The 14,676-nt window shown below is 43.8% G+C and overlaps 1 protein-coding gene across 1 annotated transcript in view; it reads left to right on the top strand.

Annotated features, from left to right (window-relative positions):
- csmd2 (CUB and Sushi multiple domains 2) overlaps positions 1 to 14,676 on the top strand; it is a 232,636-nt gene that overhangs the window by 130,148 nt on the left and 87,812 nt on the right. The window contains exons 17-26 of the mRNA XM_086171636.1: positions 1,308 to 1,446; positions 2,806 to 2,993; positions 4,103 to 4,291; positions 4,862 to 4,978; positions 5,871 to 6,086; positions 6,992 to 7,180; positions 8,333 to 8,502; positions 8,658 to 8,814; positions 8,958 to 9,149; positions 12,634 to 12,760. Of these exons, the coding sequence (XP_086027762.1) occupies positions 1,308 to 1,446; positions 2,806 to 2,993; positions 4,103 to 4,291; positions 4,862 to 4,978; positions 5,871 to 6,086; positions 6,992 to 7,180; positions 8,333 to 8,502; positions 8,658 to 8,814; positions 8,958 to 9,149; positions 12,634 to 12,760 (1,684 nt within the window). The remainder of the gene's footprint in view (positions 1 to 1,307; positions 1,447 to 2,805; positions 2,994 to 4,102; positions 4,292 to 4,861; positions 4,979 to 5,870; positions 6,087 to 6,991; positions 7,181 to 8,332; positions 8,503 to 8,657; positions 8,815 to 8,957; positions 9,150 to 12,633; positions 12,761 to 14,676) is intronic.

Raw genomic sequence — 14,676 nt, 5'->3', positions numbered from 1 at the left:
TGGGAAAACTTGTCAATAGTGCACATGCTTTTATTCCATCACCAGGTGTTTCTGCCATCCAGTTATACCGACATTCACATTGAACAGTTCGCCCTTGTGTTGTCTTGCGGGTCAAAGGTGACCCACTACCATGTTTAGCTGTAGAAAAAAACGCCTTAACCTATTTTTTTTCCAACTTGAAATTTTCTGACTTTTCCTAAAGAGACCCCGTCATTAGAAAAAGTTATTTTTCGTTTACGTGTCCATGCGGGCTGTTCACCTCTAGGGTACAAAGATTCTCCTATGGGTCATTTTTGACCTGTAAGACAAGGGGAGTAAACACAATGTTAAGATCGCACCGGGGATAAATATGAAGGTGAGGTATATTAGACAGACTGCTTCATCAATAAGACACTGACACATCTATTGCACTGGCATCTAGTGCAACTTGGCATTTTGCACCAGTAACCACTCTTAACTTATCTAACGCCTGTCACGTGTTGTCTGTTTAGCACCGTCAACCGAAGCGAATTCCTCGTCGTCGCAAAATTACTCGGCGAACGAAGCGATTCTGATTCTGAGGTTCGGAGAACGGGCGTGGAAAGGCCTTGGACTCCGGGGGGCCTAATCAAGTTCACTATTCATAATAAGCGAGGGAAAGATCATTACATGCTGTGTCCCCTTGTGCGCTACAGCAGCTTTGTATCCCCCGAGACCATCTATCATACCCCTGCATTTTCAGCATAATGTGTTTTATAGATGTCCTTCAGTGTGCTGAGTTGGCTGATTAAATCATTCCACTTCAAAAGGAGCACAGAGCTGGCACCGTAAGCCCTTCTGTGTGTTCTGGTTGAAGATAGGCAGTTAAAGAGATGCTCTGTAAGAGAGCGGTAACCGAGACGGCGGCGGGGTGGGAGGTCATTACGTTCAAGTGACTTTGTGCTAACGATCAAAGATGCTTGGTTTTTTTGCTGTGTTTTTTTTTTTCCCATGGGAACGACAGCGGCGGCGGGAGGGACTCGGTGACAGCTTTCAAAAGACAACAGGAACGGGGAGGCGTCCCGCATGTACGAGGACGGATCGTGTATGCGGTTGCGCTTAATGCGTACGTTGACACGCGCAATAAGGCGTGTTTCTGGGAGAGAGGGGTAACCTTGAAGCAAGCTGTCACCAATTTATATAAGCAGTAAAAGAAATGAGATGAGCCCCAGCTGATGCACGGGATCGTCAACGGACGCCGTCATATATTAGATGGGGAAGACCGGCATAATTCGATCTCTCTCTCCCGCTCTTTCCCCGGCTCTCTCTCTTTCTCTTTCCTTGGTTAGCGCCATGTGGAGGTGATCTGAAGGCTCCCAGTGGAATCATCCTCTCCCCTGGATGGCCGGAGCTCTATAAGGAGGCCCTCAACTGTGAATGGATCATTGAGGCTCCTCCAGGCTACCCCATCAAGATCATTTTTGACAAGTGAGTCACCCAGATAGCAACAGCTGCCGTCCCGCTATATATATATATATATATATATATATATTTATATAGTTGTTTTTTTTTTCCTCTCCTCAGGCTCATATTTTCCATCCTTGTTAACTCCTTGTGCCTTTATGTCTCACTTGTTTCCTGACGCTCTTGCTTTCCTGTTGTACTTTGGGCTGGATCTAATACACACTCACACACACCCCAACTAGGGCAACATGTTTCATTTAGTAAGAGCTGGTTAGTTTTTGATCCTTTTCATCTGGCATCCAATCCCTGAAGGATCCGCACATATCCTTACGCTCGGTGCAAAGTTTCATACACAAATGAGCCGGTGAAGACCTGAAAGAATGCAAATATGCACAGTGGACTTTGAATGAAATTGGAGATGACCTGTTGAGAGACACCGGGGATGTTAGAAAAGAGATATATAGTGTGTGTGTGTGTGTGTGTGTGTGTGTGTGTTGGGGGGTCGAAGAGGGGTAAAGAAGAAAGAAAGAGGAAGTGAGGGGAGGAATGGGATCAGATACTTGATCAGGATTTCACCGAGGTTTATCTGTGCGAGCGACCGTCTCCTTCTCGTCCCTGCCTTGATGGCACGCCATGAAAAATGAATACAACATAAATGTTTGTCGCTCTATAATTTTTATGTCACATCAATAAAATATCCCAAACCGCTTCATTTAAATGGCATGTTTCAGAAACAAAGCATTTTATTCATCCCTTTGAAGTGGCAGCGGTTCCGGCGACGCAAACATGTTTGCTCCCTGATGTAACACACTCACACACATAACACGGGAATTAACATGTGCAAATTGTTGATTCATTTCCTGGCTTCCTGAAAGCTTCTGAGCACCACGGCTACTTTTCCGTCGACGCAAACATTACAGAGAGCGGAAGGAGCCGTCGTCGATCCCGTGGCCACAACGAACAACCGCGATCGCCGATATTAACTGGAAATTGTTGTCTTATCAAATGAGTGGCATCCAGTTGAACGGTAATCACTTCTTCAAAAGTCAGACCGGGGCTGCGGCCGAATGTAGACATAGAAATATGGGTAAAAAAGAGAAAAATCTAATCTGATTTTGATTATCTCTACGGGCGGCGCCACTGTTTATTAGCACTTTTAGAATACGCTCTTTCTTATCAAAATTCCACTGAGCTGTTGGTTTCACTCTAAATTGGATCTGCCTAGTTGGGGACATCATTTAATGTAATGGAACAAATGGGCGATTTCCCCGCTGATATTTATTGGAAATTAAAATGCCGCATAGTCTAAAGACGGATTCACGGGAGGACGCTGTTGTACCGCAATTTCACCAGTTCCTTTACCTTTCCTTTTAACATCCCCAGGTTCCGCACCGAGGTCAACTACGATGTCCTTGAAGTCCGTGATGGACGTTTCCCCTCCTCCCCCCTCATTGGAAGTTACCAGGGTACTCAGGTTCCCCAGTTCCTCATTAGCACCTCCAACTTTCTGTACCTCCTGTTCTCCACTGACAAGAGCCACTCTGACATTGGATTCCGCATTCGCTATGAAAGTAAGAAGAAACCAACCATTTCAATCTCACTTTGTGCACCGTGACATGACTTCTTAACACAAAGCCGGGGCCGAATGGCTGACGACTCCCGAGACTCTGACGACGGTTATTCCATCTTGATAAAAAATAATCGTTCTGGCCTCTAAATGCAGCGGAGAGTAGTTTTTATTTATTTGTATTTTAACGTCTCTGGTTAAAAAATGAAGTTTTAAAGGGACAGACTCTCCCCTCTGCACACACATCAGCCTCGCTTAACCCTCGTCGTGGTCATTTTTAGGTCTTTTCCTCACATTACATGACCGATTCCAATCAAAGCTTCATGTAAAACTATGAAAATGGTGTATTTATCCAACATGAATACAAAAAAGTTTCATCTTTGTATTGCAGTTCAAATATGATGTGCTAATTCATATTGCATTTGTTTTAAATGCCTCGTGTTTTTCTCTACATTTTCTTCCCAGTTATTTATCTATGCAGTTTGTTCATCACAAATTGCAATAATAGAGGGAACATCTGTCATTTTTAGATTGTGATTTTGTGCTGTTGCCGGCTTGTATGCAGTTTGAAATTGTAACACTATCACTTATTTCTGGACAGCTCAGCTTCACTTTCATTGCAGAGCATTCGCAACAAGTTTGTATTTAATCGAGTTTAATATAACGGTCCCGTTAAAATGCACCGGTTTCCGATATATATGATGCTTTTTTTTTAGAGGGACAACTCAGCAAGCCTGCCAGTTGCTCTCGTAAGTGCGTCGCTGTAACTGGCACTCTACCTGAACGCTCCTCTGCTGACCTGGGCAAAACTTTAGCGGTATCAAGTGGGTCCTACTCAGGCAGAAACTGCATGAGAATGAAGCTGAGCGCTGCAACATTTTATTTTTTTTATTTTTTTTTTTTCCCCCCGGTAAGAGAGACATGTAAATAATTGATTATGTTTGCCTTAAAAAGCTAAACTTAGATTTAACACATCTTGCCCTCTACTTGACATTCTGAAATGTTGTGATTTAAACCCGTCAAAGTGCAAACCGTTCATTTGCGAGACCGGGCCATGTATTATGCGCGCGGCTTTGCGGTAAAACCTATTTCTTTTCCACCGCGCCTCTGCAGCCCTGCAATTACAATCAGATCACTGCGTGGATCCCGGCATTCCCGTCAACGGGCAGCGGCACGGCAACGACTTCTACGTGGGGGCCTTGGTCACGTTCAGCTGCGAAGCGGGGTACACGCTCAGCGACACGGAGCCTCTGGAATGCGAGCCCAATTTCCAGTGGAGTCGCCCCTTGCCGAGCTGCGATGGTACGTTTCGGAGTAAAAAGTCCAAAACGGGGATGCGGGCCGGGTCTCCTGTCTGTTCTGAATAGGATTAACGCTAAAATCCGTCGGCGGGGAGGAAGTGTTGTGAGCGCTTTGCTGATGTTGCATCAAATAATTGTAAAATCGATGTGAAATATATATTCATTTCTTTTTCTCTTCACATTTCTGGTTTAAAACAAAAAAAAAAAAAAAAAAAGTTTCTACCGCATTTCATCATAAATGTTTTATATTTATGGCAGTGAGCTTAGCCTTTGATGTTTCCCTTTTTTCTCATCTGTAAATGCTTTTATATTTAAGGGGGGGTATTGATTTCTGTCCACTCTGTAGTGATATTGATGATACTGCCCTATCCTTTTTATCCTGTCCTGAAGGGCACCTCTTGTGAAATGCATTTTACTGCATTGTGAATGCACAGACAACTTTCATCATTTTATTTTTCATTTTTCATTTTTTTCGGAGGGGGGGGGGTTGCTCTCAGCATCTACTTCATTTTTCCCGCTTCAGTCTGAGTTCTCTTTGTCATTTTCCTGTGGCGTCTCGCTGTGTCCCCAGCGTTGTGCGGAGGCTACATCCAGGGTAACGTCGGCACCATGCTGTCCCCCGGCTTCCCGGACTTCTACCCGCACAACCTGAACTGCACATGGATAATCGAGACCTCCCATGGCAAAGGTTAGCGAACAACATCCGCGGTCAGATTCAGTTTACCTTCCGTTGTCGGCTCCCCCCTTACCGAGCGGCCGCCATGTTTTGCCGAACAAGCTGTCTTTTGCGGTTGCCGTGGAAAGCAACGCGGCCCGACTCCCTGTCATGTCACCAATGGCGAAGCGCTTCTAGTCTATTGACTTATTTGCAGATGCTCTCAGTTCGAAGTCTTTGTGACGTGTTGGTGAGCAGTTTGAGGAGATTCGAGCATTTTAACAGGAACCTGTATGACTCGTAAGATGCAAAACTGAAAGTGCATAGTATAGTATATTTAGTATATTAGTATATTTTATGCTCTCGATTCACTTTGAAATATTGGATTTGTTTATTTTACATTTATTTTTCGCATTTTTTTTTTTTTTTTTGATGTATGCCCACATAGCTGGTTAAAACCATGCCGACATCTTTCTTTCTAGTGGCTAATGTTCCATGACCGATGGAGGAGATTGATTTTCAACTCCCTCAAAATCTAACATAGCTGAGACAATCGCTATAAACTACCTGCAGAGCTGCAACAAACTGTCAGCAGACCAACCCCGGCATGGTCAAGCACAACTGTGACCTCACAAATCACCACCAGAACCTCTATAAATTGTGTATATTCCAAGTAATATTTTACCATCTGTCAAGATGTATAGTTTCAATTCACCACATGAGCATTTCAGTGGATACATAATAGATATAATGGTGGATGAGTAAGTCCTAGTACTAGCGCACCTTCTGCTAATGTTCACACCAATCTATCAGGCATGGCATATTTTTTACTGAAAATGTTATTTCCACCTGCTGCTGATGCCGAGGACGTCGTGAAACGTAGGAACTAACCAACAGTTTTACGGCTCACCTTTCTATCCCTCAGGGGTCCAGTTCACTTTTCACACCTTCCACCTGGAAAGCCCTCATGACCACCTGCTGGTGACGGAGAACGGCAGCTTCTCGCAGCCGCTGTGGAGACTGACGGGATCCACGTTGCCTCCGCCTCTGAGCGCCGGCCTGTTTGGAAACTACACCGCCCAGATCCGCTTCCTGTCCGACTTCTCCGTGTCGTACGAAGGGTTCAACATCACTTTCTCCGGTGAGAATTCACCCCTCTGGAGCGGGAGGGAGGAGGGATCACTAAGGTCTTGTCATGTTTGTCTTGTCTAGAAAGGCTGACCAAATGTTATCCACTGATCCCTCACATTTAGAAAGAAAACCTTTGCCTGAAATGTCCTCTTTTACGGCCTGTCGACATTCGTAAATGCAATGCCGTGGTGTATCCTCTTCCTCTATGAGATGAGATGAGATGAGATGAGAACAACTTTATTTATCCTGAAGGAAATTGTTGTGCCAGAGTTTCAAGTAAAAACATAACAGTAATAGATAATAGTAGAAAAGAGGAAGAATAAGAAATACAATGAAATATAAATTGTCTTAACTGTTAACTGTAACTACAAAGAGCCATAACTATGCTGCTCAAAAAAATAAAGGGAACACTTGAACAACACAATGTAACTCCAAGTCAATCCCGCTTGTGTGAAATCATAGTGTCCACTCAGGAAGCAACACAGATTCATTTGGACTTGTTTTAAGGACATTACATCAAAGTTGGATCAGCCTGGAGTTTGTTTTTACACTTTAATTTGGAGTGTGATTCCTAATCCAGACCTCCATGGGTTGATACAATAGATTTCCATCGATCATTTTGGTGCGATTCTGTTGTCAGCACATTCAACTGTGTAAAGAGCAAAGTATTTCATAAGAATATTTCATTCATTTAGATCTAGGATGTGTTTTTTAAGTGTTCCCTTTATTTTTTTGAGCAGTGTATATGAGCCATAACCATATGAGCCATATATAGCCATAACTATAAGCCGTAACTATATGAGCCAGCGCTAAGAAATATTTTGATTTACGCGTTTTAGTTTTGATGATCATCTCTCTATGATTCTGTTTATTGATTCTGATATATATTTTTTTTTTAATTTCATTTGATTTCAGAGTATGACTTGGAGCCGTGCGAGGACCCCGGGATCCCCCCCTACAGTACCAGGAAGGGCTTGCAGTACGGGGTAGGGGACGCACTCATCTTTTCCTGCTTCCCCGGATACCGACTTGAGGGTCCGGCCCGGGTGGTGTGCTTGGGGGGCAGGAGGCGGGTGTGGAGCTCCCCTCTGCCAAGGTGTGTTGGTAGGTTGTCACACGCTTAATTTTGGCTTCTGTCACTCCACCCCCCCCACCCTTTTCACACACCGACACTCGTTCATAAAAGCAAACTGTCATTCTGTCGGAATCCCAGGCATTTTCATCTCCTTGCCCTACTATCAAGTCTCTATCCACCCACATTTTCTCTCCTCACTGGATAGCTTCCCGGAAAAAAAAAGCCTTTTCGACTTTGTCCAAATTACACAGAGCGGCAGCTCTAATGAGGATGACATTAAAGAGCTGATATGTGTAATTATTGATAATGCTTCTTTCTAATGCCTGGGGAAAATGCTGCTGGATGAAACCGCAAAGATTTGGGTCAGAGTGTTGATTCTATGATGTATAAAAACTCGACCGAACTCGAACGTCGAGCGGAATACCGGTCATGGCGAGGTCAGCGTTCAAACTGTTGCTCAGGAATCCGGTCGGACGCTATCGGCCCGCTGCTCCCCGTGCATATTCCTCCCCAGACCGACGCTAATTGATTCGTTTGGAAAGTCGTGCAATTCCCCCTGAAGACCTGGTGCAGAGTTCTCAGGTATTCTTGACACACTGAAGTGCTCCATCAACAAGAACTTTTCACAGATGCTTCACCTGAATCGCCGTGATTAGCAAACCCCGTCGCTGGCAGGAGGTGCAGCAAACAGGTCAAAGGTTGGTTCCGAAGGTAACCGGTGTTGAAAATAAAGACAAACAAATGCGCAGCGTTTGAGATGACCTCTCGCTCATCCGCTCGTCACAATGGAGAGATTGATTATCCTTGCACTGAATTTGCATCTTATTAATAGTGACCGTGCAAGAGATACATTATCTTGAAGAGTCACCTCGTGGTCATCTGAATTTTGGCAGTTATTTCTCCGCATTTGTGTTTCACAACATATTTTATCTATTTGTTCACTGTTCCGCTGGCTTAAAACAGAAACAACGGGTTTGAAATGGAGTTGATGACAGCGTTAATCAGATTTAGATGGCAGGATAATTGCGACGATGCCATCAGCTCACCCACCTCCCCATTCATGACGTGCACAAATACACATGGATTTACAAGCATATAGCGATTGACATGTCCTCTGCTCTCTCCAACACCTCCGTCTCTCTCTTCTCTCTCTCTCTTTCTGCTCCCTCTGGTTTTCTCAGCTGAATGTGGCTCATCCGTGACTGGCATGCAAGGGGTGCTTCTCTCACCCAACTACCCTGGTTACTATGGCAACAACCATGAGTGCATATACTCCATCCAGACACAGCCTGGCAAAGGCATCCAGCTACGAGCACGAGACTTCAGACTAGAGGAGGATGATATTCTCAAAGTGAGCGAGTGTGTGTGTGTGTGTGTGTGTGTGTGTGTGTGAAGGAGTGGTGGTTTGAGGGCTTTGGTTCCTTAGATGCATATGCAGACATACATGTTCACACCTGATTGTCTTACCACAGATGCTCCCTCCCACTCTCTCTCCCCCCTTTTTAGGTCTTTGATGGCAGCAGTAATAAGGCCCGTCTGCTCGGGGTGTTTACAAGCAGCGAGATGCTTGAAACAACTCTGAACTCCACCTCCAGCTCCATGTGGCTGGAGTTCATCACCAACTCTGAGAACACCAGCAAAGGCTTTGAACTGCACTTCACTAGTGGGTGCAATCTTTCGCACGCACATACGCAAATGTCACCTTTTTTAAACACGGCGTGCTAAAGTCTTGCCATTCCACTGGTCCATAACGAGAAATGAACCGTATGTGATGACGTACCTGTGTTTGCGCCTCTGGCCCTTTAGGTTTTGAGCTGGTAAAATGCGAGGACCCGGGCGTTCCCCAGTTTGGCTACAAACGGGAGGACAAGGGTCACTTTGCGGGCAGCACCGTGTCCTACGACTGCGACCCCGGGTACACTCTCAAAGGCCCGGAGGTGCTCACCTGCCTGCGGGGGGAGAGGAGGGCGTGGGACAGCCCACTCCCACACTGTGTCGGTGAGTCACAATCACACAGATATATATATATACCGTAATTTCTGGACTATAGAGCGCACCTCACTATAAGCCGCACCGGCTAGCCCAGGCCTGGCCAACCTGTGGCTCCTAAGCCGCACGGGGCTCTTACTGTCATGTCGACTTCTGTGTTGGTGTGTTTTTTACTCGTCCAATCACGCGCCGCTCCAGTGTTCTCCGCGCACAGCGAAAAAAAAACACACAAATACAAAAATCGACATGAACGTAAGAGCCGCATGTGACTTGGGAGCCACAGGTTGGGCAGGCCTGGGCTAGCCGATCGCTATCTCGGTCTTCCTCTTGCGCACTAAATCCGTCAAAGTCGTCTTCTTCGGTGTCGGAGTTGAACGGACTCAGAATTTCCCGATCATTTCATCGGTCCGATGTGAGGAGGATGAACGTTTTAGCGGCGTGAAGCACGTTAGCGTCCCCCACCCAAAGTCCATACATCAGCCGCTTCGTTGTTTATGTGAAAAAAGTCGCCGCTTATCGTTCGGAAATTGCGATATCTAAAAATAAGTCGCGTTCCGATAACCCAATCGTATGTGGAAAGAGGGTCTAACTGACCCAGGAGTTCTCAAAATGCTGAGAATTTAGCAAAACGAAGCGACTTAACATACCCTTGAAACCATGTGTGGGTGAATTATAACTGCATTTTTTTGTTTTATGGTATTTCTAACACAGATTGAAATATACATTTTAGTTCAGATTTTGGTCTCAGCTATCTGGATGTGGTTTCTTTATGTTTTGCTACACTTCTTTTTTTTTTTTCTCTCGCTATAAAATGTCTTTTCTTCCTAATCACAATGGAAATGAGTCTGTGCAGGTTCAGGAAATCTCCGTGGATTGTTATTGCTTTGCTATTTTGGGGCATCAATTTGGTTGCTTTCCCAGCACCGTATTCGGTACATTATCTTTTTGAGAATATTCCATTTAGCTCATCATTTTCATGTTGCATCACTGCTGCAAAATCCTCCTTTTTATTCTTTTATTCATTTATTTATTTATTTTATGTTTTGCAATGAAATGTGTCCTCTGAATTGGCACGCGTGCTCACTATTAACCTCAGCCGACCTACAAATACTTGAGTTTCATTTGCTTTCCCAAGTCAGATAAAACCGAGTTTAAAATTCTAACATGATGAATAGACCTATTAAATCACCAATATCACCTATAGTGCAAAGGTTAATAAGTCCAGAGCAGCCTTTTTTGTTTTAATCTATTTTTTTTTGTGTATTATCTCAGTTGTAGGAAAAGACTGAACACACCTCCTCTCTGCAAAAAGAACTAAAACCCCTTAAAGGTCTTCTTTGACATCTGCTGCATTAGCATATTAAAATAATTTAGCTAGGGTTCATTTTCAATTCAAAATGACAGGCCATTCCACGTCCCAAATGAAATAAGAGCAAGCTCCTCATATTTCTCTCAAAACGTTTGTCCTCCACATGCCCTGTTTCGCTGTGCGTTGCCAGTGGGAGTTTGCTTGCAGATGAGGAAAGTGTGCCTTTTTTTGTCAAATTAATTTATATTTTCATCGTGCGATCGTATGAGTTTCATAGCTGTATAAACAAACGTAACACGGCCGAGGCAGAGCGTGTACCGAAAGCGGAAACAAAAGCCTAGTGTCTTTCAACAGCCAACAAAATTACAAATAAAATAACCTAAATCAAACTCTCTCTCAGGTAAACTCAATAAAAAACAATGCATTACCCTCACAAAGTAAAGGTTTACTAGACAGATACTGCCACAGGCTGCGATTAATCATCTTAACATGTACAATAAAAGCAAAGGTGCAATACAACACTTTCAGGACTCTTACAGTCTTTATTGAATACGGCCTTAATTTTTGTAACATTAGTCCCGTGTGGCTGCACACTCATCCCCACGTCTATATATATATTTTCCAATATTTCATTGCACTGTTACACTGGTATTGTAAAGATGTTATCGCGGATCAAATTACTTTGCTCCACTGTATCCCACAAAAAAGTTTTGGATAAAGAAGTAGGTAAACCTATAGCTGCAGCCGCTCTGGAGAGGTGTAACCGAGGACATTGTCCTGGTAAGACGCATCCTTTGACTTTTATTGTTATTGATGTTCTGAGTGAGGATATAATCATAGAGATGGAGGTAAAGAGACACAACCCTTGCCAAGATTTATATGTGTGCACGTTGTTTTTTCTCCCTTTTGTTTTTTTCCTTAAGATGATCAGGGACCAACAAGTCAATGCCAGTCCTTTATTGCTATTTAGCACCCGGGGGGAAGGAAAGGAAGAAGATTGTGAGAGAAAGAGAGAAATGCAAACAAGAAAGGACAACAAAAGTCACTCCATGGCCATATTCAGTGCATGACAACCCTCTCCCCGGTTGTCTTGTACTGCTATCTGTGTTTGGCACCACTTTTTGACTTTTTATTTATCAGTTTGACCCCTGTGCCTCCGCTGTGCCTCCGATAGCGAGGAGCTACGTCCGGCTTGGCGGCAGGAGAGGAAGAACAAAAAAACTTTAGTCAACTGAGTGTTCTTGGGAATTGGCTGAACCCCTGACACATCCGGACGTCCTTCTGAACCGTTCCTGTTTTGTTCTTCCTTCGCCTTATTCTAATTACAGTTACGAAATGCTAATGTAATTATTTTGCAAGATTAAAGTTGCTTTACCATCTACCTATATATATATATATCTATATGTGTAGAGATATATCTATATCTATCTATCTATCTATCTATCTATCTATCTATCTATCTATCTATCTATCTATCTATATATATATATATAGGCATCTATATATCTATCTATATATATATATACTATAGATAGATATATAGATATATATATATGTAAACACACTCCTCATCTGGTCTTATTGCTGATTATATTCCTTGTCAGGAGTCCTGATTTCATTGCCTGATGTTATTCCCATTAATTCATTTATTCATTTATCTATCTATGTATTTCTTGCCAAAAACGCCAAAAAACAAGACTTGAACAAAATCATTGTGTCAGACACACACTCCCCCCCCCCCCGTGTGTGTGTGTGTGTGTGTGTGTGTGTGTGTGTGTGTGTGTGCCAGCCTGCCAGCTTTCAAAGGCAAACAGGATACCTTTTTAAACGGTGGATTCCCATTGTCCCGAAGGGTACGCAGACAGAGTGTATGGAGTTGGCAACTCTCCCTGCTTTTATTTAAATTGCAAGATGATGAAGCACATAAGTTTAAAGTATCTAACTGCCGTGTAAGTAATTAATAGAAGCGTCGGGCTCTGCTGGCAGTGATGCACGCGTGTTCACTTTGGTTTATCATTTATCTGACTAATTCTGCTGCGAGGAGGTCGTCGCGTCCGTCATTTCAGCCGCGCTTAAACGCCCACCGGTCTTCTTTTATTTTGTAATTCCATAAATAAAGACCTTCCCCGCTCAACGTCCAGCAAAGGTAAGGTGGTAACGCGGCCGATCTTCTCTTCTTCCCAGCGGAATGCGGGGGCTCCATCAAAGAGGAGCCCACGGGTCGGATTCTGTCTCCGGGCTATCCGGCTCCGTACGAACACAACCTGCACTGTCTGTGGACCATCGAGGCCACTCCTGGAAGCACCATCAGGTTTGATAAACACTCTTTGTTTTCTGTGGGTGTACTTCCTAGTTTTCTGATTACATTGTACTTCCCGGGGCTTTTCGACCACCTTTCAATGTACTTTCAATTTAACCCCCACTTTGCAGTGGAATTCATCACTTTCAGCGGCCGCCGTGCAATCCATCTTGTGTTTGCTGCTTTTGGCTGATAGGTTAGTTCCGAGGTGTGGAAAAATGCCACCTTAGAGGAGCCGGCCTTTATACCTTTTGTTTTAGTCATCTAATGCGTACGAACGGATGGAAACATAAGTCATTCCCTGACAGTTATTCTTCCACGGAGAGCTCGCCGCATGATGCCTTCAACTTGTCACTCCTATCAACGTGATTATTTTCCCACGTAACCCGCCCCTCCCGCGGGAATCCAACCGGCATCCTCCTCGCCGCAGCACCGTGCCGGCCTCCTTCTCTCTTTCTTTATTTCTTGATTTTTTACATCACTCGCTTTCACCGGAATCCAATATCTCACTGCGAGCAAAAGCAGTTCATCTGCCCTTCATCTTCGTCACAGCCATGGAAATGCTTCTTGTTTCGATGCGGCCCGTTTGATCCCACCATGCAGGTGAGATATTAAAAGATCGTGTCGTTTTTAGCAGACTCACATAGGGCACCGAATGGTGTCCTCGGAGACTTTAACGCCGCATGACGCCGTGGAAGTTCAGCTGTATTTCTTTTTCCTTGGAAATGTCGACTGCGGCCACGTATCACACACGGCGATCACACTGAAAGAACATTCTCTGTATGTTTACGTTTAATAAACAGCCATTTTTTTCTGATGAGCTATTTGGATGTCAACTCGTGCATTGTCATACAGCGGCAATGCTTCTCAAGTGTAAGTTTTTAACGGCGATCCACACGTTTTTTTGTGGCACGGTTGCACTCATGAACGAGAAAGAACCGTGAGGACGTAAATGAATGTAACTTGTTTACAAAACCATATACAGCATTTTCTCTGCACAGCCAGTATTTTTAGCTCAATATCTGTGCCTATCATTCAAGTCCCAATTTTCAAAACCAAACTATACTCTCAAAGTAGCAAAATAGATTAATATTGAGCTTGAAATTAATGTTAAATTTTAACATTTGACATTTTGCTGGAAGTTAAAGTTAATGTTGTAGAATGTGAAAGTAGTAATTAATAAGCATTGATTTGGCAAGTTATCGACCCGGCTTAAGGGGGAATAAAGCTTGCATTCATCAACAAAATGCAACAAAAATGTAATATCGGCACCGCTTTAGTTCCAAAGCAAAACTTACAAAGAACCAGAACTTTAAAAAGCTGACCTTCCGTGCACTTTTTATACAGTATTTCTCCAACATACTTTGGCATACTTTGTTTACTTTGGCTTGTTTGCCTGCATTCTTCTGTTTGTGTGTGGAAGGTATCCCATTACTTTCACAGCTGACATACCGCGGTCCCTCATGATTGCGGGTTTAGGTTCATTAGTGTGTTCATTACCACCAGGTCCCACGCTTTCCTCTGCAAGGTATGCTCCATATCCATCCCTTTGATCCTACCCACGTAATTCATTATTGAGCAGAATTTGCAATGCATTAGTCGGGGGGATTCCTTCTATATCAAATGGTGTAGCTGAAGGTACACACACTCAAACATATTGAGTTAGTGTGAGCCGGCGAGTCACACCAAATGACAGCTCCTTTCTAACAAGCCGACCGGCCGGTTTATGGAGGTTTGGATTAGAAAGAGAGGCCGGCGGTGAAGAGAGCGCTGACATGTAGCTCACAAATCAAGTTAAACAGATACAAAATAGGGACGTTTCGCTCTCATTACATCTCCCCGCTACTCACGCTAAATAAAAACATATGCCATAGAGACTCTCTGGTAAGCCTTTCTGGTAATACGTGTATTATTTGTTACTATCAGCA

Source organism: Fistularia commersonii, chromosome 24 (genome assembly GCF_037954325.1).
Source record: "Fistularia commersonii isolate RoL2024-O1a breed Wild chromosome 24, RoL_Fcom_v1.0, whole genome shotgun sequence".
NCBI lineage: Eukaryota > Metazoa > Chordata > Actinopteri > Syngnathiformes > Fistulariidae > Fistularia > Fistularia commersonii.
This window is presented reverse-complemented; position numbering and strand designations above follow the sequence as displayed.